Raw genomic sequence first — 22,791 nt, 5'->3', positions numbered from 1 at the left:
TTTTGGACCATTGTCCAATAGTACTGATCATCAACAAAGAAATAAGAACTAGAAAGTGGAGACTTAATGAAAATCTAATTAAAAAGGAGCAAGATATAAAGAAATACAAAGAAATAGTTAAAGACTATCTAAATATAAATCAAATAGAGGAAACTAAGCCCCAAATTGTATGGGACGCTATGAAAGCGGTCCTGAGAGGACATCTAATTCAACAAAATGCAAACATTAATAGGATGAAAAACCTAGAGATGAAAGAGATAGAAAAACAAATACTTCTTAACGAAAAAGATCTGAAACTAAACCCCCAAAAAACGTCACTAATTAAATTACTGGCGGAGCTTAAACAAAAGAAAAATCACTTAGAATTAGAACATCAAGCAAAACAAATCAAATTTCTAAAACAATCACACTTTGAAAACGCTAACAAGCCCGGGAGGTGGCTAGCCAGACAAGTACAAAAAAAGAAACAAAAATTTCAAATAACGAAATTGAAAATAGGAGACAAAACGATTACAAAAAATGAAGATATTTTGGAGGAATTTCAGAACTTCTATAAAAACTTATACAGAAAAGACAATATTTCAAAAGAAGATATAGTAACATACATAAGCAAAATGAGATTAGATAAAATAAATGAGGCACAAAGAGAAAAACTAAATAGAGAAATTACATTAGAGGAAATAGATAAAGCAATAAACAGAATGGATCCTAGTAAAGCCCCTGGCCCGGATGGATACACGGCGGGTATTTACAAGGTCCTAAAACAGGAGTTAAGTCCGCTACTACAAAAAATTATGAATGAGGCACTTCAATTGCAAATAATACCAGACTCTTGGAAACTTGCAGAGATAACTCTAATCCACAAAGAAGGAACGGATCCCACTGATACCAGGAATTATAGACCAATATCCCTCCTGAATACTGACTATAAAATTTTTACAAATATACTAGCCTCACGGCTTAAAGATTTCTTGAAAGATTGGATTGGTGAAGAACAGGTGGGATTCCTGCCAAACCGACATATGAAAAGCAACATTAGAACTGTTTTGGACCTGATTGAACACTATGAACTAAATCATCAAAAAGAAGTAGCTTTTTTGGCAATTGATGCCGAAAAAGCGTTCGACAACCTCAATTGGGACTTTTTTAAAGTCTTAATCCAGGAATTAGATATGGGGTATGGTTTCGGCAATGCTCTAAATTCGATTTATAACACACAGAAAGCCAAAATTTCAGTCAATGGCAAGATGGGGGAAGAATTTACAATACACAAAGGGACACGACAGGGATGCCCCCTTTCCCCACTAATTTTCATTATGGCATTGGAAATTCTGATTAAAGGGATAAAAGAAGACAAAGAAATCAAAGGAGCAAAGTTAGGAAAATATGAATTTAAAATTAGGGCATATGCCGATGACGTGATTGGTATTATTGAGGATCCAGCGGAACACTTAGCACGATGGATAAACAAAATTATGGATTATGGGAATTTAGCGGGCTTTAAATTGAACAAAAGCAAAACGATGATATTAACAAAGAATGTAGATAAAAAGAAACAAGAGTTAATTTCGAAACAGACAGGTTTAAGTATAACAAAAAAGCTGAAGTATCTGGGAATCTGGATCACAGCAAAAAATAATCAATTGCTTAAGAACAATTATGAGTCTCTTTGGAAAGAGATAAACATGGATTTGGACAGATGGAAACACTTAAATCTCTCCCTTTTAGGACGTGTGGCCCTTGTAAAAATGAATGTTCTTCCTAAATTGACATTTCTTTTCCAGAACATTCCTATCATAAGGAATATAGAAACATTTAAGAAATGGAATAAGGACCTACTGAAGTTCATCTGGGGTAACAAAAGACCAAGGGTAAAATATACTGTTTTAATAGACAAAAAAAAACAGGGGAGGCTTAGCCTTCCCTGACCTAAAACTATATCATGAAGCAAATGTGCTAGCATGGACAATGGAATGGATGAAACTCTCGGATGAAAAATTACTCTCGCTGGAAGGTTGGGAACTGAGAAAAGGCTGGCATGCCTATATTTGGTATGACCAAGAAAAGAAAGAAAAGGGGTTTGGTAATCACTTCATAAGGTCGGTATTATTAAGAACCTGGTCAAAATATAAAAGGAACTTCTACTCTAAAACTCCTCTTTGGGTGTCTCCCATTGAGGCAAATCAAAGACGATTGCTAGGATGGCAAAAATGGCCAAGATATAAAGATCTGTTGATTAAAAATACGGAGACGTTGAAACCACATGATGATTTGAAAAAAGATTTTGGAAATATATCATGGTTAAACTATATGCAATTATGCAGTTACTACAAACAAGATAAGAAAATAGGTTTTTGTTTAGAAGAGAGTGAATGGGAGAAACTACTAAACACAGAGAAAAAATTGACATCTAAGATTTATAGTAAACTACTGGACTGGGCAACGGAAACAGAAACGGTCAAAAATTGTATGGTTAGATGGGCCCAAAATGTGAGAAGGCCAATCCTTTTAAGGGAGTGGGACACACTTTGGAATAAAAAAATTAAGTACACATACGCCACAAATTTGAAAGAAAACCTATGGAAGATGGTACATAGGTGGTATATTACACCAAAAAAAATAAGTATAATGTATAAGAGTAGAGAAAATAAATGTTGGAAATGCAAAGAAGAGGAAGGCAGTTACTACCACGTGTGGTGGTCCTGCAAAAAAGCGCAGGAATTTTGGAAAAAAATACATACGGAATCACAGAAAATTTTAGAAATCACATACTTAAAAAAGCCTGAGTACTACTTATTAAACATTACGGATTTGGCTATTAATTTAGACCAGAATAAGGATATATTATTGACATATTTATCGACTGCGGCAAGAATTACTTATGCTAAATATTGGAAATTGGGAGAAATCCCAGATATGGAGAGTTGGCTAACTAAAATACTAGAAATAAAGGACATGGACAGACTAACTTTTTTGTTAAGGAAGAATTCAGGAAACCCTATTCGAGAGACAGATTGGTCTCTCTTGGAAAAATATATTGATGAGAAGAAGAAAGAAGATAACTAAGGAAGAAAATAAAAAGAAGGTTGGAAAGCAACATACCCCCAGAATGGAAGTCAACAATTTTATTTTATTTTTTTTCTTTTTATATTTTTACTATTATTATTATTATTATTATTATTATTATTATTATTATTATTATTATTTTTGCTCTTTTCTCTCTCTCCCTATCTCTATCTTTCAAATTTTCTCACTTTATACTATCTCGATATTGTTCTCACTCTTTCCCTGTAACCCTATAACATTGGAAACTCTAATAAAAAATGAAGTTAAAAAAAAAAGAAATAGGATTCCACAACCTGGGGAGTCCTGGGAGTTCTTTTCATCCCTCTACCCCCCCCCCCCCCCCCCCGTTTTTTCTTTTTTCTTAATCTTTTTATCACGTTTGCCAGGTTTTCCAGTGAAATTTCCAACTTTACTAAACACATTGTTCCCACTCTTTTTAGGTAATAAGACAAAATATGTACTATTACTCCAAGTCTACTGGAAGCTCCTTTCTTTAGGGAGCAATCTTTTACTTGCAATAAAAACAATTTAAAAAGCATGGTTAGCTTATCCATTTCTGAAAGCTCAAATGTTTTAATTACTCGATTTTCCATTTTGGTTAGCTTATCCATTTAATTTTTCCAGATTTGTGCATAGATGAGTACTGCTACTGTTGTTAGTCCTCAATGTCTACATTAATCATGTACACACACTAACATCATATCTCACTGAAAGATAAATAATATGGTAATCATTTTATTTTGATTCCTACCAATAAAATTAACATTTATGGGTCAACTGTAAATAGATTGGCCTAAAATTCACAGATGATTAGGGCCTTATCCGTACAAGGTAAGTCATTCCATTTGCCATCCAAACGAATTTCAACACAATGCTCGTTATTATTATAATTATTGGGTTCTCCTGTAATCCAGTTGGAGTAAACAATGGTCTCACTGTTCAAGTATTTAAATGTCCCCTCTGTTTGAATGTCGGTTATCCCAAGAAATGCTCGCTTTTTATGTAGACTAGCAATTTGATGGACTGCTGTATTTTCAGCAGCATTCCTCGGGGAAGCCAGCTGGCCACCTGCCTCCTGACACCTCCGCTTCAGATCATCAAAGTTGCCTTCATAGCCACTGGTTGCAAAGACTTTATTGCCAACAATTTGGCCACCTGGGTATGCTGTAACTGAAAGAAAAAAGTGGGAGTTTCTATGTCAGGGAGGATGATCAGTCTTTGTTTGGGTGTGTATGTGATAGTAAACTTGGTTTTGCTTCAAAGAATTCTGGCTTATTGTTATGCTCGAACATCTCTGAGCTCATTAATTCCATTTTATTGTAAACTTTTAAAATTACATTTAGATAGCCTTTGTTAATTAATTTCATATTTAGTAATCTGTAGCTTGCCTATATGCATTTTAATTTTAGAAAATATAGTAACAGCGAAAAAGAAAAGCAATTTGAAAAACAGAACTTGAGTAAGTGGTCAGCTTGAGAAGACTGATATGACTGTTAGCTTGCAATAGGTAAAATATGGAATAAAGACATCCGTGTCTCTTTGAAAAATGTTCTATAGCAATATATTGATTCTAAAATATATCCACCATAGAAAAGATAGAGATGCAAAACTGAGTTCAGAGGTTTGCAAACCACTTCATAACTATGGCTATAAATAGCAGGGATGTGGCTAGTTCCTGATGTGGTCACTGCATTTTTTTGGGGTGGGGGTGGGAGTGATAAGAAAACTGTTAATGTAAGATTAGTATAATGTGAATGTTTGAATGTAATTTTGTGTAATGCTTGTGAATGTAACCTGATTCCTTTAGCAAAGAGTGTATTGACACTGAAAGGGTTAATCAGTCATGCTTCTAATGAACTGTGAAAATGTGACCCTGAGCATGCCTGGAACGCATAGGGAGGATCCTGAGATAAGGTTTCGTTCATCCTTCTTACTTCGGTGTGTCTTTTGTCTTGTTCCTGTCTGTTTGGTGAATGTGCGCTGTATATTTGCTCTGCTCAGTAAAGCTAAATGTTTGCTTTTACTGAAGTCTCAAAGTGTCAATTCTTCTAACCTCCAGAGTTCTGTCGCACTCTGACAAAAACATTGTCTGAAAATCAGTGTTACCACTGGGCAACACACATTTGGCCTGCTGGTTCCAAACATGGCACTAGTTTATTTATTAATTTATTATTCAAACTTATATGCCACCACTTCCCTGGGGCTTGGAGTGGCTTACAAGAATGGCTAAAATCTAATACAATTTAAAAACAGCAATATCAATATCAACAATATCAAAAGTCAAAGGCCTGTCGAAACAGGTATGTCTTACATGCCCTGCAGAAAGCTGTATGCCACTTACATCACCCAGCTGATGCAGTCTATCCAATACAATTTTCTGAATCAGTGTCCTAAACTAATATACTAAGAAAATATTTTCTGTTTGGCTGTATATTCTTTTTAAGCTTTGGGAGACCCCGGGGTTGCCAAGGGAGCTCCACATTTAGCTCACAAGCCTCACATTTCCTATGAGCTACCAAGGAGTTGCCGTTCTGGGAAATTGAATTTTGTAGCTTTTAACAAGGTGCTTCCTGTTTGGTGTCAATAATATAAAGAAAAGTATATGTGTGTCTATCTATCTATCTATCTATCTATCTATCTATCTATCTATCTATCTTGTTCCAGGAGCGGCTTGAGAAACTGCAAGGGGATATATGAGGTTATAAGAGTTAGAGAAAGAGAAGATGGTAAGGTAGTTGGGAAATGTGATTTTCCTGGACATTGTTTCAATGTCCAGGAGTAACTTCTGGTTGAACTTTTGGTTTTGGGCAGGCTAGACAGGCCCTTGAATGACAGTATAATTACTAGGGCTGGGCGGTTTCGTTTCGTCAATTCGTAATTCGTTAAAAATTCGTTATTTTTTTTGCTAACGAAGCGATAACGAACCATTCCGGAGCAACTTAAAAACGAAACGAATTTTTCAATTCGTTTCATAAATGCTTTGTATTTCGTTATGTATTCGTTTCGTTATTGGTTTGAGGTCGTTTCGTTATTATTTCCGCATGTCTGGGGCAAGTTTTATAGTTGTTTTTTGTTTAATTAGTGAAAAAAAATTATAATATCACACCAACAGTCAACAACAGAGGGAGAGGGAAGCTTCAGAAGTTTTTTTTAGCATATTGCGCGATCGCGGCCGCCATTAACGAATCGATTCGTTATCGTTTTGTTATTGATTTGTAATTTTTTTACCATTTATGAAATTTCGTAAATATCGAACTTTTTTTAAGGAAAATCTCGGAATTCTTTTAAATATCGAAACGCAAAAAAACCCCAAAAACGAATCGATTTTAGAAACAAATTTTTCCGTTGTTACTCAGGCCTAATAATTACGGAGCCCTATGGCCTGCTCCAGGACATATAGAGAATGTCCAGGGACTTCCATTTTTACCCCACCATGAAAATTTGAGGACTGTGCCAGAGTTTCAGCAAAGCTCTAAAGCTCCACACTGCACTCTTGTGTTACTGTCAACAGCTAGACTCTAATGTGAACCGGTCCACTGTCCATATGGCCCAGCAGGATCATGCCCCTTCCCTGCACTCTGATAATTGGGGCTCTGTCACAGTGGCAGCTGGCTGGAGAATTTTGGAGAGCTCATGGCCATTGGCAATCACCTTTACTGATACCAGTGAGCCACATGCATGACCAAGGAGAAAGAGTGGGTGCTTTTATTGATGTCAGCAAAGATGTCAGGTAAAAGCCAGGCATTTTCTGGAGCTCTCTGGTTAGCTTCATTGCTGACAGGGACAACTAGCCAGTTAAGGGTGAACATCCAGAAGAGCCAAATTGGTTTTGTCTCACTGGATGATATAGAACACAGATAAGCAGTGTATCCACCTCTGACGTCAAGCTGTAGTATTGCTGCTCCAGACCACTCTCAGAGTAAGGACCTCATCGCATAGACAATCTGCCACCCTCCATGGTGAATCGGTGGGACAGCGGGGCAATCCCAGTAGCCCATATGTTGCCTCACCCACATCTGACAATTCCCTATCCCAGATGGGGAACCATTGTCGTGTGGCTCCCTCTCCCACCCCCTGCGCTGTCCCATTGGCTCTCCAAGGTAAGCATCCACCATCCTATCAGGGTGCTTCCTCCACGGAGCCCTGCTAGAAGTTGCCAAATGTTGTGTGATGGACAGCATGGGGCCCAAGGAAGAAGCATCCGGACAGCATCCTGGCATGCTAAAATCACCTTGTGTGATGAGATGGTGAAGTAGCTAGTGCAGATGGGCCAATTGACTCATACTTATTTTTCCTTCTAACAGAAATGTGAAGTACTGTATATACCCGAGTATAAGCCGACCCGAATATAAGCCGAGGCACCTAATTTTACCACAAAAAACGGAAAAACATATTGACTTGTGTATAAGCCGAGGGTGAGAAATGCAGCTGGTACTGGTTAATTTCAAAATTAGATATCATAGCAAACTAGCTGGCAGACAGACTGCATACGCAGCGAACAGGAGAGCAGAGAAACTGCGTGCGGGGCAAGTGAAGGGGAAACGGATTATGTACCTCCCTCCCTGCACGTCATGCCGCACATGCACGCATGCCTCCATTTCTTCCCCACTCACCGTGCATGCAGCCTCTTTTCCTTCCGCGCACACAGCAAGAGAAGCAGGGAGGGAGGTGCACACCTCTGTTTCTCCCCCAATTCGCCATGCACGTGCCCTCTGCTCTCCGCATAGCAACCCAGCTGGGTTGCTGTTTGGAAAGCAAGACAGGTTGCGCACAGGGTGAATGGGGGAGAAACGGAGGTGTGCACCTCACTCCCTACATGCCTCCCTCCCTGCACATCTTGCCATGCACGCACACATGCACGCACGCCTCCATTTCTTCCCCATTCAGCGCACATGCAGCCTCTCTTCCTGCTTGTCTTGCTGTGTGTGCACAGGGCGAATGGGGGGAGAAACGGAGGAGTGCACCTCCCTTCCTGCACGTCTTGCCGCGCGTGCATGCATGCCTCCATTTCTTCCCCATTCAACGCGCATGCAGCTTCTCTTCCTTCCGCGCACACAGCAAGATAAGCAGGGAGTGAGGTGCATGCCTCCATTTCTTCCCCATTCAACGCGCATGCAGCCTCTCTTCCTGCTTGTCTTGCTGTGTGTGCACAGGACGAATGGGGGGAGAAATGGAGGAGTGCACCTCCCTTCCTGCATGTCTTGCCGTGCACGCATGCATGCCTCCATTTCTTCCCCATTCAATGCACATGCAGTCTCTCTTTCTTCCGTGCACACAGTAAGACAAGCAGGAAGAGAGGCTGCATGCGTGTTGAATGGGGAAGAAATGGAGGCGTGCGTGCATGTGTGCGTGCATGGCAAGATGTGCAGGGAGGGAGGTGCACGCCTCCATTTCCCCTTCACTTGCCCCACGCGCAGCTTCTCTGCAGATGCAGCTGTGGGGGCGAAGACAAGACCAGGGATTCCACCAGCCAGCGTCAGAGCCTTTTTTTCTCAGCTTTTTCTCCTTCACCCGAATATAAGCCAAGGGGGGCTTTTTCAGCTCTCTAAAAGGGGCTGAAAAACTCGGCTTATATTCAAGTATATACGGTAATTAAGTTTTTCCAATCTTATTGATAATTACATTTATGCAGTAACCCTATTCTACTAACACTCTCATTTCCATTCCACTATTAGTTTAATACTTTACCTTTTTGATACTTGGAGAAACTGGCTTGCAGAGCGTTTAGCTGTCCCTCAAGGGCAATGACTCGGTTTTTCAATAGATTGACCTCTGCGGAAGGATAGAGTAATCAACATCTGGAAGAAATAGTACTGTAGCATCCTGAGGTGGTAAATATATTTTTCACATTGCTGCCTCAACACATTTTTGTTTGTTTAAATTGCAACATTCTTACACTCACAATACATATAGCAATCTAGGCGTATACTCCAATCCATCTTTACAGGCAAAATGTATCAGCAAATTCAACAATTTCTGCCTGTTTTCCAATGGTAGGGCTGAACATCTATGTGTTTGCTATCTTTCAAATAAAACTTTTGTACCTTGGAGATACACATTATCCATGATTCCAGATATTCAAGTGATATCTACACTGGGATCTATAATTTTACTGATGAAGCTGTACATAAGTCTATTATCAATGGAGTGGAACAGTTTTTAAAAAAATTGTTAGGCCTTGCAGAGAATATAAGTTACAACTTGTAAGCCAATCTCTTTCATTCAAATTCTGTAAAGCACCTGAGTTTCAAAGGGCCAGTATTTAACCTTCCCCCAAGTATTTTCCTTAGATGTTAAAGATATCCCACTTAATCTTACCTGAGAGACCACTGTCACCCTTTGTCCCCTTTTCTCCCGTAGAGCCTTTATCTCCTTTTGATCCAGGAGGGCCTGTCCTCCCCTCAGGTCCTTGTGGTCCTGTTGCTCCTTGTAACCCTGTGTAAGAGTTTTAAAAATTAAATGAAGAAACTATATAAACTATTCAAGAGTCCTTGTTAGGATTGTCCATTCCATTGTATTTCCCATGTCTATATATGGTTGTGAAAGTTGGATAAGGAAGAAAACTGACAGAAAGAAAATCAACTCGTTTGAAGTGTGGTGTTGGAAAATAGTTCTAAAGTTACCATGGACTGCGAAAAAGCCTATTTAATAAGTCCTAGAGAAATCCAAGCCTGAACTCCCCCTAGCAGTGCCACTATAGTGTAAAATTGATATAGTTTGACTCTACTTTAACTGCTGTGACTCCATGCCAATGAAATCATGAAGGCTGTACTTGCCAAATTACAAATCCCAGGATTCTATAACACTGACACCGTGACTGTTAATGACTGTTAATCTGACATCAATGGTCTCACCATAAGTCAAAATCAACTTGACAGAAGCAAACAACAGCAAATTCTACAGCTAGATTGTTGTTAGCTCTACATGTAGAAAAAAAGAGACTGGTCTTCTGTGTATTTGTCGATTCTGATTTGCATATTTTTTTAAAGTCCTCAAAGCTAATTACTACATTCAAATGACTGCAAATATCATCATCTAGTGACATATTTTCAAATACCTACTTTGCTTTTTTAAAGTCTGTCCTAATGTTTTCTAGATCACTAAATGTGCTTGATCCGAGGAATAACACAGCCTATTAAAAATCTTGGTGTCTTGGTTTTCAGGCCTATTTCTGGGGTTATTTGGGACACTGACTCAGAAAATTGCATTGGATAGACCACATCATGGTTACTGTGATTTTTTTATGGGTGAGCGGATTGTGACTGGTATATGGGATATATTCTGTATCTCAAAAACTAGAGCTGATAGGGGAAAACTGGTGCCATTTTTCAAATCAACCAGTCAAATATACCTAGAAGCTGGGCTAACATTTGAGGCACCAAAATGTTTAGTTGGCCAATTATTTGTGATATATTGGGGATGTAAAATATATTAACTAAAGTATTTACCTTTGATGTAATAGTATATTTTTATCACTTACCTCTGGCTCCTACATCTCCTTTTGATCCCTTTTCACCCACTGGTCCTCGATCTCCTTTGGGGCCAGGAGGACCTTGTGGACCTTTGGCTCCAGCATTTCCTTTGGGACCTGCAGCCATATTTATCGGGGGAGGGAAGGAAATCACTCCAAATGAGAGATACTTTCTAATAGTCACAGGGGAAAAAACTAAGTAAATTATCTCAAATTAATTGAGGTTCAGATAGATAAAATGGATAGCTTTATTGTTTCAGACTTCTCCAAGCTGGTGCCTTGCAGATGTGCTGGTCTACAGATCCTATCACTTCTAAATAGCATGGTCACCGGATGTCATTAGGGATATAAAAGCTATTAACACATATTTCCCCCTTTAGACAGAAATGAAGGCTCAGCACATCAGACACCCTAAGAGAGAACAGCTAGTCTTATGTGTTTTTTTTCACCCTCTGTAAATTGTTTGAGAAATTTCATTTGTAAAAACTTGTTTTTACACAAAAATTCTTTTACAAAGTAAGCGATGTTTGCACGTGAAACAAGGTATTTTGCAAAAAACAAAAAAAACCCCCTAATGATAAAACACAGCTCCCGTGTCTAGATTCAAGTTTATTTTTTATTAATAAACGGGGGGGGGGGGGGGGAGAGAAGACTCATATATGTATACACAAAAACTGGGGTGCAACCATTGCCATATTCCTGGTCACTGAAAAAAACCTGAACTATATAAAATATGTGGTAACTTACTGATCTAAGAAAACCTTTTTAAAATCTACTACATGATATGAAAGTTTCAGATCCAGAAATTTCAGAGTTTAAATTTCAAATTTGTATGACTATGTACAGAGCATTAAAAAGGTAAAGGTTTTCCCCTGGCATGAAGTCCAGTCATGTCCGACTCTGGGTTGTGGTGCTCATCTCCATTTCTAAGCTGAAAAGCCAGCGTTGTCCATAGACACCTCCAAGGTCATGTGGCCGCCATGACTGCATGGAGCGACGTTACCTTCTCACCGGAGTGGTACCTATTGATCTATTCACATTTGCATGTTTTCGAACTGCTAGGTTGGCAGAAGCTGAGGCTGACAGCGGAAGCTCATGCCGTTCCCCGGATTTGAACCTGTGACCTTTCAGTCAACAAGCTCAACAGCTCAGCAGTTTAACCCACTGCACCATCGGGGGCTCCCGTGTACAGAGCATAGGCTGTGTAAAATGTGACAATATTTTCATTCAAAATGTGTTAGGCTTTTTGCTAATAAATCATTTCTCTATTAAGCACCTTGAGGCATGACTCCATTTTCTTTTACTAATGAATAATGCACATATGATACACTTGCTGGCAAGTTAAAATATCCCTTGATGGTTTGGGTAGTTGTCTACCCCAGAGTCAGTTCCCCAGAATTAAATACACTAAGTGAAACTCAGAATGTATGTATCAATAAAAATTGAAAGATTTTCTGGAAATACAGTCATCCCTGTGACACTGGTCTCCAAATACTAACCTTTAAACATAACCTATTATTGTTTCGACATCTAATTAAGTCTGCAATTGTATATTCTTTTGAGGAGGAGTTATATTTATAAAACCTTTCAAGTGCAACATCTCAGAAATTTCATGGTTTGCAGTATTCTAATTTCTTTACTAACTGACGTTAGAACCTTTGGAGTTTAAACCCAGAGTGAAGAAGGTATAATCTAAGAGGCAAATGCAATCCACAACCCCATCCCTAAAAAATAATGGTAAAATTATGTTTTAACTATATATGTTAAATTATTTCTAATTAAAATTTTCACTTTTACATTTACCAAAGTTCTTATGTAGTATTTAAATGTCTGTATAATTTTAAGCAGTGTTAGACAACTTGAGTCACATTGTTGGGAGTAATGTGTGATATAAATGAATATATTAAATGAATATAATCACTACTACCACCACCACCACCATACTTTGTCTATTTCTTAAGGAGAGGGAAAATTCATGTTCTGGAAGGACAATGTTCTCATGCACCCTCCATAGCTAGCTCTTTGGCCAAGGAAGAGGAAGAAAGTGGAGCACTGAGAGAAAAATCCACAGTAGAGTACCAAAAACAAAGATTGGAGCTTGGAACACATACACTATAGTCAGCCCTCCACATTCACTGGGATTAGTGGTACACAACTCCCATTAAAGCAAAAAATTGTAAATAAAGACAATGTTATTTTTTCACCAGAAAGAAAAATACTATTTTTATGAGGAATTTCATTACATTAATATTTACTGAAAATTATTTTTAATGACTACAATTAATTATTTTTAATCAGTTTAAAAATATTCAACATTCCAGTTAACAAAAGAAATAAGGAAAAACCTGAAAATGGTCCTCAACCTGACTATAGTTGCTTATCTCAGTACAGACCATCACAAAGTTATATTTTTCCATACCTTGTTTTCCCCTTTCTCCCTTTGGTCCGTGGAATCCATCTTTCCCATCTGTCCCTGGTAAGCCTCTCTCAGCTGGTGCACAAACAACCAGTGAACAGGCATTCCGGTGCCAGGTCTGTACAACTTTCTGTGTTACTGGCCTGGGAGTTCTTGCCGGAGATACACACAAAACTAAAGCACAAAATGTTAGAAGCTGCAACATTGCTTTGTGGTTTACTCTGTGGAAAGAATTGAAAGCAGAGAAACGAAAAAGTTAAGACATTCTTAGCTTATGCAAACTAATTTGCCTTGCACTTCAGTGAAATGAAAACTAGCTGTTGACTTGCACTGACTTTCTAGTTTTACTTGGGAAAAAATTGCTTTTTGAATGATAATTCCCAGAACACCCAACTAGTGACTATTGCTGTTTCAGAATTTGAACATATGCAGACCAAAAGAAACAACAATTTTCCCCCCCAATGTTGCCTAAAAGAGCTAGGGAGTGGACTCCATTTTTTGTACACTCTAGTGCAGGGGTCCTTGAACTAAGGCCTGAGGGCCGGATACGGCCCTCTAAGGTCATTTACCTGGCCCTCGCTCAAGGTCAACCTAAGTGAAACGACTTGAAAGCACACAACAACAACAACAACAACAATCCTATCTCATCAGCCAAAGCAGGCCCACACTTCCCATTGAAATACTAAAAAAAGTTTATATTTGTTAAAATTGTTCTTCATTTTAATTATTGTATTGTTTTTAAGTGGGTTTTTTTTTGCACTACAAATAAGATACATGCAAAAAAGAATTCATTCTTTTTTTCCACATTATAATCCGGCCCTCCAACAGTTTGAGAAACTGTGACCTCTTCTTAAAAAGTTTGAAGACCCCTGCTCTAGTGCAAAGAATGGATGAATTGACTTTTTTGTTGAAGAAAAATACAGGTATGATACTAAGAAGAACGAATTGGGATAATCTCCATGAATATCTGGACAATTTGGGAAAATAAGAAACAAGAGAGACAATTTATTTTTGAACTTATTTTAAATTTTTGAATAATAAGTAGATATGATCCAAGAAGATGGAATGGAAGTCACTTTTTTGTTTTGTTTTTGGTTTTTTCTTTTTTGTGGATTTTTTGTGTATTTTTGTAGTTAATTTTTTTTAAAAAAATTTAGGGGTTATTTGGGATTTTAGCATACTTCTTTGCTTCTTCTTTTTTCTTCTTTTTTCTTCACTTCCTCGCTTTCCTATACTTTATTGTCCTCACTCTTTCATTGTAATCTATATAAAAATTAATAAAATTCTTTAAAAAAAAAAAAAAAAGAATGTATTTTGGCAATTCTGTCCTGATGATAAATTCCATTGATTCAATGCTATGTCAGGCAAATATGAAAAGGATATTATCACCAGGGGGAAAAACCGTTGTCCCACTTCCATAGAATAGGGTATCACAGTGCAGGTCTCCCCCCATTTGTACAGGCAGTCCCAGAGGTACAAACATCTGACTTACAAATGACTCATAGTTACAAATAGGCAGGGGAGGGGGGAGAACACAACAGGAAGTGAGAGAAATCTACCTCTAGGAAGAGAAATTCACCCCTGAAAGAATTATCATGGGGAAAACGTATTTCAACTGAAGCTGATTTCCTTAACAAGACACATTTGATAAAATTCAATGATCACTGGGACAGAAAGTGAGATAAAATCTTCTGAGCAGGGGCACAGACAACAACACAAACACCATAGGGATGTTAACCCTTCCCCATGCTATCCAAATCTTTTGTGTGTGTGTATTTGGAGTTACACTTAAAAATGTACCTGTTCTGACTAACACACAAGTTCAACTTAAGAACAAACCTACAGAACCTATCATGTTCATAACTGCTTGTGTTATAAACCTGACATGCACATTTCCCCCCATTTTTAGCATCATTTTTTAAAGTACAGAAATTCAATTTTATTTTTGTCAACAAAATCTTCAAGGGAATAGTTTCCCAGCTGCATTTTAATGAAAGCGTTAAATAACGAGATCAAGAGAGTAACATATTATACTGCTTTTTAAAAACAACAACAACAAGGTATTAAAGTCATAGGTAATTATAAGGTAAGCACAGAAAGATGTGAACATCAGCTAAAGATGGTAAAGACTGGATTAAGGAAGATCTAGCCTGTTTGCAATTAATCAAATTTGTTGAGAACAATGCAAGTTGATCCATTCTTATATGGATTTGGTAGCAGCCGCCATATTGTTTATCAGTTTCTCTCCAATATCTGCCACATAATAATTGTGTATACATATAATATTTATAATATTATAATGTAATACAATATACTACTACTACTAATATGATATTATAATTATATATGCTTATATTACATGTGATATTACTAATAATATTATAATATAATGGTATAGTATAATATAGTAATATATAATACTGATATTGTACTATGCTAATAATATAATATATTGTATGTCTATATATCTTGTGAATATATAGACATACAATATACGATATAAATGTCGTAAATAAATAAATAAATAAATAAATAAATAAATAAATAAGAGATAAATTAATCCACTCACTTTCTTTGCAATTTTTGATGCTCTATGAAGACCTTAACAGAAATTATCTACTAGGAATTTAGCCCTCCTTTTATAGGCCCTGAGTTACATAATGCAGCCTCTGTTTCTCATTCACATGACCTATAAAAAACTGAACAATAGATCTCTAGAACTGATAATGGCTATTAATCTTGTATAATGGTCCTATTGTGACCAAAGGAAAACAGATAAGTGGTAATATCTTGAATTAAAAAGAAAATGTTTTAAAATACCTTCTTCAGAAGCAGGCCCGTAGCCAGGATTTCGTTTCGGGGGGGGGGTGTGAATTTTTTTCAAGGGGGGGTTCGGGGGGGCTGAGTTTTGGGGGGGCTGAGTGAAAGAGGGTCTAGCCTAGCAAACCTTTTGTATCATTACCCCAATACCCCCATGCATATGGGATATATTGAGTATGGTGATCAGATCATGATATGAATAAACACAACAGTTTAAATAATGCACCAGTAAGGCCTTTTTGTGAACCACCATGAAAATTTCGTGGGGGGGGGGGGCTGAAGCCCCCCGAGCCCCGGCTACATGCCTGTTCAGAAGCTAATAAGCTGTCAAACATATTCTCAAATTTTCCCATTGATATAAAGACAATGAAGAGGGGTAATACCTGACCTAGCATGCAAGAACACTCCACAATCTAGGAGCAGCCAAAGAGAAGGATGCCTTATCTCCATCAAAGATGCTTCCGAAAGATGATCTCTCTTTGCTTTTCTGAGGGTCCTTCCAGACATAGCTAAATTCCAGGGGAAACCTGGGATAGAATTTTCTTTTAGCTCTGTTTGGGCTACAAATCCCAGAAAATCCAACTAATGGTGGATTCTGAGAGTGACAGTCCAAACCCACTTTTCTGAGATTCTGGAGATATGTACACCTACCCACATCATCTCTGGGTAAACTACATGCTCTACAGACCTTTACAGGTATACTGCCAAAGATCTGAAAAGGGTTTTAACCATGTTGTATGAACAGATTCAGAATTCTAATAAGACTCGATTACAAAATCACACCATGAGTTCTAGATAAATATAGATGGATATACTTGGATCTTCAGTGCAGTGTGTTAAAACAGTTCTGTATAATGGCCAGGAAATTGGGAAGACATGTGGCAGGATGGCTTGTGTATTTACCTGTTATTACCTCCACAATTTAAGTCTTCCTGAAGAGTAATCTGAATGGTTATATGCGGCTTTTCTCTCTATCTAATCTATAACAAAAGCTGGAGCACATTCTTTTCCTGAACTATAATTACACCATAGGAAATTATTGGTTACATTAAGGATTTTGTTTGTTTGTTCCAAAACTTTATTTGAGTCTACAAAAGAAGTTAATTTTACTAAATGCAGCTGTAAGTCTATTTTGAGTTTTAAACAGTTGTTTTATCTGTTACAAGTGTGAAAAGCAAGTTATTAGTGTTTTAGGGGAAATTATTGCCTCATATTTTCTTCTGTAAGGTGAAAGAAGTAACACATGTTGTGCAAATTTTACTGAAAAGTACATGACTAAATTAACATTTTTGAATTGGCAGGTATAAGATAGACTTAAATGTTTGCCCTCACTTTCCTCAAAATGTAAAAACAGGAGGCATTCGCACAGAAATAAAGGCAGGATTCTAATTTCAATGTAGATCTTGTTCAAGAAGATGGAGCCACGATGGCATCAGCAACGGCAGCACCAGCAGAGCCTTTGTAGTTGGTTTGTTTTGTCACTAGCCTGCTGTCAAGGAAAAATTACCTATAATCGAACAATTGGGCTCTTGTTTCTTTTTTTCTTTTTCTTTTGAATTATTTTTATTGCAGTTTTGTATTAGCAATACATCAAACGGGTGTAGATCATTGACATATCTATTTTTAATTAAAAGAATCAGGGTAGTAAGGGTAGAGAGGGTAGGGAAGACATATACCTATCCTATGGAGGGATAGAGGGGTATGGGAGGGGGGAAGAAAGTGGGAGGGTGCTCTCTAGCTAAAGGGGAACGGGGGGGATGTGCTCGGTTTGGAAAGTGGGGCATGGAGTGTGTTAGCATTTTTGTTTACTTATTGATTCCCCTATGGCTTTGTTAGTATTAGTGTTATCTTCTGTTAGAATGTCTTCTTATCATATCAATTCTTAACTTGTTTCTAAGTATGCCTTGATTGGAGACCAGTCGGTTTTGCTCACGCCAGTCGTCTGGTTCGATCTCATATATTGCGTCAAAGTGTCCATATTCATGATGTCCATTAGTTTTAATTTCCAGTCACCCAACATTGGCAATTACTCATTTTCCCACTTGCTGGCTAGTTGCGGTTGCTATATGGAAAAAGAGTTTGTTCTTCTCCACCTCAAAGGCTAGAATTCCTAATAGGTAATATTCCGCTTTCATTTCTATTCTAATTTCTAATATTCTAGTTGTTATATCATGGATCTCTATCCAATTTTTTTTGACTTTTTCACAGGTCCACCAAAGATGAAAGAAGGTGCCTTTCTTGTCTTTACACTTCCAGCAGCTTTTGGGTAGATTTTGTAGTATTTCGCTAACTTGCTTGGAGTAAGGTACCACTGAAACATCATTTTAATCCAGTTTTCTCTTCAACTATAAGAGTTAGTCCATTTTAATTTTGTCTTCCAGATTTTTTCCCATTCCGGCAGTCCTATGGTATATCCTAGGTTGGCTGTCCATTTTGTTATGTAGCTGTTTGTGTTGCTTCTTTCTGTTTTCCAGTATAGCAGGATTTTATATAATTTGGTTATTCCTTTTTTCTCAGATGACATAATCCTTTCCCAATATTTTTCTTTGTTTTTGAATCCTTCTGTTTTGTCTTTATTAAAAGCTTTGTTCGGTTGTCTATGTTGAAACCATGAGATTTCGCCATATGTTACCTTAATCTCTTCCAGTGTCTTTAACTTGATTCCCTCTCTGTCTTTTTTTAATATGTCTTTATACTTAGGCCAACATTCCCATCCAAGCTCTCTTCTTTGTGATGCTTCCAATGGGGAGATCCATAGGGGCGTTTTTTGATAGAATTTGTTTTTATACCTCTCCCAGATTTTGATTAATGAAGACCTGACAAAGTGATTGCCAATTTTTTTTCTATTTTCCTTTTAGCATACCAAAGGTATGCGTGCCAGCCGCTGCGCAGATCATGACCTTCTAATGCCAGTATTTTTGGTTTATTTAAGTTAGCCCATCCTTTTACCCAGATGAGGCCACATGCATCGTGATATAATTGTAGGTCTGGGAGTCCTAATCCGCCTCTTCCTTTACTGTCAATCAAACTTATAAATTTTATTCTGGGCTTCTTTCCTCTCCAAATGAATTTGCTAATTTCTTTGTTCCATTTTTTAATCGTTTGCGCATTCCTGATTATTGGGATAGCTTGAAATAAGAAAAGGAGTTTCGGTAGTACCATCATTTTAATAGCTGAGATTCTCCCTAACATGGAGAGGTTCAAATGTTTCCATTTCTCCATCTCTTTGTTGATTTCATTCCACTTTGCTTCATAATTATTTTTCAGTAGTTGTGAATTTTTTGAGGTTATGTTTATGCTGAGATATTTTATTTTGTCCACCACTTGTATACCACTTTTTCCTTCTAGCATTTTCTGGCGTTCTTTCGTTATGTTTTTTGTTAGTAATTTTGTCTTGTTTTTATTTATAGTAAATCCTGCTAGTGCACCGAATTCTTCAATTTTATTTATCCACTTTTCTAGATTTTCTATCGGGTCCTCTATCATACAAATTATGTCGTCCGCAAATGCTCTTATAGGAATGTTTTCTTATTCTTGTTCCTTTAAGTCTGCTATCCTTTCTGATGTTGTTGAGGAGTATTTCGAGTGACATTATGAAGAGCAATGGGGACAGTGGGCACCCTTGTCGGGTGCCTTTTAGTATTTGTATGTTTTCTGTTGTGGATCCATTTATACATATTTTGGGTTCCTGATACTTATATATTGCATTTATTGAGTTGATGAAGTGGTATCCCATATCTAATTCTTTGAATAGTGCTAAAAAGAACTCCCAGTTAATTCGGTCATACACCTTTTCTGCGTCTAGTGCAAGCAGTGCGCATTCTTTGTCTATGTTTTTTTCGTAATATTCTATGATGTTCACAATTATTCTGACATTGTCCTTAATTTGGCACTGTGGTAGGAAGCCGGCTTGCTCTTCTTCAATCCATTCTTTCAGGAAATGTTTCAATCTTTCGGCAATTATATTTGCATAGATTTTGTAGTCCACATTGAGTAACGAAATAGGACGGTAGTTCTTTACATCTGTTTTGTCTGCTCCTTCTTTGTGGATCATTATTATTTTTGCTTGTTTCCATGTATTAGGGATTTTTTGCGTTTCCAATGCCTGATTCATTAATCTCTTTAGTTTGGGTATTAACTCTCTTTCGTACATCTTATAGAAGGCGGCTGGTCCTGCCCATCTGGTCCTGGTGTTTTTGAAATGTCCAATTTTTTGATAGCATTTTGAATTTCTTGGGTCGTTATTTCTTTGTTCAGGTTTTCTTGATGTTCTTCAGAGATCTTCTCCAGTTTTTGCTTTCCCAAGTAGCAAGTTATTTCATCCATCTTGGGATCCCCTCTAGAGTATAGTGCTCCATAATAGTCATTAAACTGGTTTATTATATTTTTATCCTTTGTATATTCTCTTTTATCTGTAATGATCTTCGTGATATATTGCTTTTGTTTCATTCTTCCAATCTTTCTTGCCAGCCAAGTTCCCACTTTGTTTGCATTGTAGAAATATGATTGCTTCGCATATTTTAATTTTTTTGCCATCTGTTCTGATTCCGCTTCAATCCTTTTCTTAAGTAATACTTCTATTTCGTATATCAATTTTGAGTTTCTTGGCTCTTGTTTCAGTTTTCCTTCTGCCTCGTTTAATTTTGTTGTTATTGTTCTCATCTGTTCGTTTCTCTTCTTGTTTCTTATAGCAGTCTGCTGTATACAAATCCCTCTAATTACTGCTTTTCCTGCATCCCATATTGTCTGAATATCTACATCCTCTGTTTCATTTATTTCGAAGTAATTTGTTAAATATGTTCTAATAATTTGTTGAGTCTCTTGATCTTTCAGGAGATTATCATTGAGTTGCCACTCTCCTTGTCTTCTTTTCTGGTTGTAGATGAATTCCATTGGGCTATGGTCTGAGTCTATCCTTGTTAATATTTCTATTTTATCTATTTTGGAGGATAGTGAGTGTGTGGTCAAGACTATATCTATTCTAGTCCAGCTTCTGTGTCTCGCCGAAAAGTATGTGAAATCCCGCTCTCCTGGATGATGGATTCTCCATACGTCTTGTAGATTTAGATCCTCTAGAAGGTTGACCAGTGTTTTAGGTAGGAGGTTTGCGTTCGTTGTTTTCTGTTGTTTGGTCTCTGTTTTTTTATTGTAGCTGCTATTTATGATCCCATTATAGTCCCCCATTAATATTAAATGGTCATATTCTTCTTCCTGTATTAAATTTCTAAGTTTTTGCGTAAATTTCTATTTGGGTCCGTTAGGTGCGTAGATGTTGCACACCAGCGTTTTTTGGTTGTCGATTTTTAATGTGACTCCTATTATTCTTCCTTCTTCATCTTTGAATGTGAGGTGTGGGTCTAGGTTTGGATTTACATATAGGATTACTCCTCTTTTCTTTTCTTGTGCCAGTGAGAAAAATTCTTTGCCTAATTTTTTCTGAACAGTGTATGCTGAGTGTTTTTGTGCAATGTGAATTTCTTGTAGTGCTATTAAGTCATATTTTCCTTGTATAATTCTATTAAATACTTCTGGTTTGGTGTCAATGGCAGCTGGCTGGACTCTAGAGGAACTCCTCAGGGTCAACCCTAACCTGCGAGCAGAGGCGAAAGAAGCCTTCTCCCTTGGGCTGGATCGAGAGCCTGAGTAACGCAAAACCCCTGGACACCCCAATCCGACAGTCTCGAGTGCTGGTCCCCCTCAAGGGGTATCTGAGGGTAGCAGCTCGTGTCAGGGGTATCTCATCCAGGGATCTGGACTTGGGAACAACAGCTGACCGAACGCCACCAATTTTAAGGACGTGGAGAGAAGGATCTAGAGCGGTGAGTAGAACATACCATCCCTTATGGACCCGTAGTTAATGAGAAGAAAGAAAGAGAAAATTTGGGAAATAATAATTCAAAGAAGAGAGAAGGAAGAAAATAAGCAGAAGGGAAAAAGAACATTGCTAAATATAAAAAATACCACCATCTACAACAATTACAGAAGAATTTAAATAAAATAAATTTTAAAAAGGCCGCTAAATCGCGGGGTGGAAAGGAGAGGAGAGGAGAGAGGAGAGAAGAAGGGTCCAAAAAATTAAAAGTAAAAGACAGAACAGTAAGAAACCTACCCTGCCATATTGGCCTTGAGAACACCACAGCCTCCTCTCTCGCAAGACGCTGAAGAATCCATGAGGCACGCTCCCCCCGGAAGCAAGGAAAGGACTATAAGTGAAAGGAAGGAGGGGACATCCCGCAGAGCACTCTGGGGAAGGGAGAAGGTGGAAGTGGAATACCCACGAGGCACGCTCCCCCCCCCCCCGGGAAGAAGAAAAAAGGACACACCGGAAGTGGCAGCTTGCGGGGCACTCTGGGAAGGGGGAGAAGGCGGAAGTGGACAGCAAGGAGGAGAAGAGAGAGAGGAAGGCCTAGAGAGGAAGGAAGAGACGAAGATGCACAAAAAAATCGTGCATAATCAATAAATTAAATGAATCAAATAAGTAAACAGGAGGAAGGGACAGGAGACGCACACAGAGCTCCAGGCCAACCAGAGAAAGAAGCAAGAAGGAAAGGTCAACAGACTTTACACGGAAAGATCCAAAGTAAGAATAAATGATTAAATGAGTCTCTGTAAGAGTTAAGGTACTGATTGTTTTGAAAAAGGAACCAAGCATCTAATTTATCTAATTAATTATTGATTTAAGACTGTAGATCTATTGAACTATTTGTATTAAATAAAGAATTAAGTTACACAGAAGATAAGATAGGAAATTAAGACACACTGAAGCACTTGACCAATTAGCTATATGTAATTAAAGAAGCAACACACACACACAATAAATTACAAGCATTATTACAAGCACCACACCTACAATACAACCAAATATCAGTAACGGAAGACAGAATAATATTAACAGTATAGAGAAATAGATAGAGATCTGTGCAGGATTGAAAGTGTACATTGAAATTGAAAGTGCTTTTTTATTTATTTATTTTATTTCTGGATCTGATTGGAAATACTGAATTGTAGCATAATAAAA

At 37.7% G+C, this 22,791-nt stretch overlaps 1 protein-coding gene across 1 annotated transcript; it reads right to left on the bottom strand.

Moving 5' to 3' along the window:
- Nucleotides 1–8,737: 8,737 nt before the first annotated feature.
- Nucleotides 8,738–22,158, bottom strand: LOC132770187 (pulmonary surfactant-associated protein D-like). The gene is made up of 5 exons (XM_067466251.1): nucleotides 21,883–22,158; nucleotides 12,957–13,174; nucleotides 10,547–10,654; nucleotides 9,385–9,501; nucleotides 8,738–8,838 (listed from the first exon to the last, which is right to left on the bottom strand). Exons 1-5 carry the CDS (start codon nucleotides 21,942–21,944, stop codon nucleotides 8,738–8,740), a joined length of 606 nt encoding a protein of 201 aa, XP_067322352.1. The 5' UTR covers nucleotides 21,945–22,158.
- Nucleotides 22,159–22,791: the final 633 nt, after the last annotated feature.

This window comes from Anolis sagrei, chromosome 3, assembly GCF_037176765.1.
Source record: "Anolis sagrei isolate rAnoSag1 chromosome 3, rAnoSag1.mat, whole genome shotgun sequence".
Classification (NCBI taxonomy): domain Eukaryota; kingdom Metazoa; phylum Chordata; class Lepidosauria; order Squamata; family Dactyloidae; genus Anolis; species Anolis sagrei.
Note: the sequence above shows the minus strand (reverse complement) of the source record. Positions and strands in the feature narration are given on the sequence as shown.

What these genes read in the sequence shown, in the direction of transcription:
- LOC132770187 (XM_067466251.1), bottom strand. Translation starts at nt 21,944, where the DNA reads ATGGATTCTTCAGCGTCTTGCGAGAGAGGAGGCTGTGGTGTTCTCAAG. An exon ending in CTCAAGGCCAATATGGCAGG is followed by an intron (nt 13,175 to 21,882) that starts GTAGGTTTCTTA and finishes TTCTTTCCACAG; the next exon opens with AGTAAACCACAAAGCAATGT. An exon ending in AGGAGATGTAGGAGCCAGAG is followed by an intron (nt 9,502 to 10,546) that starts GTAAGTGATAAA and finishes ACTCTTACACAG; the next exon opens with GGTTACAAGGAGCAACAGGA.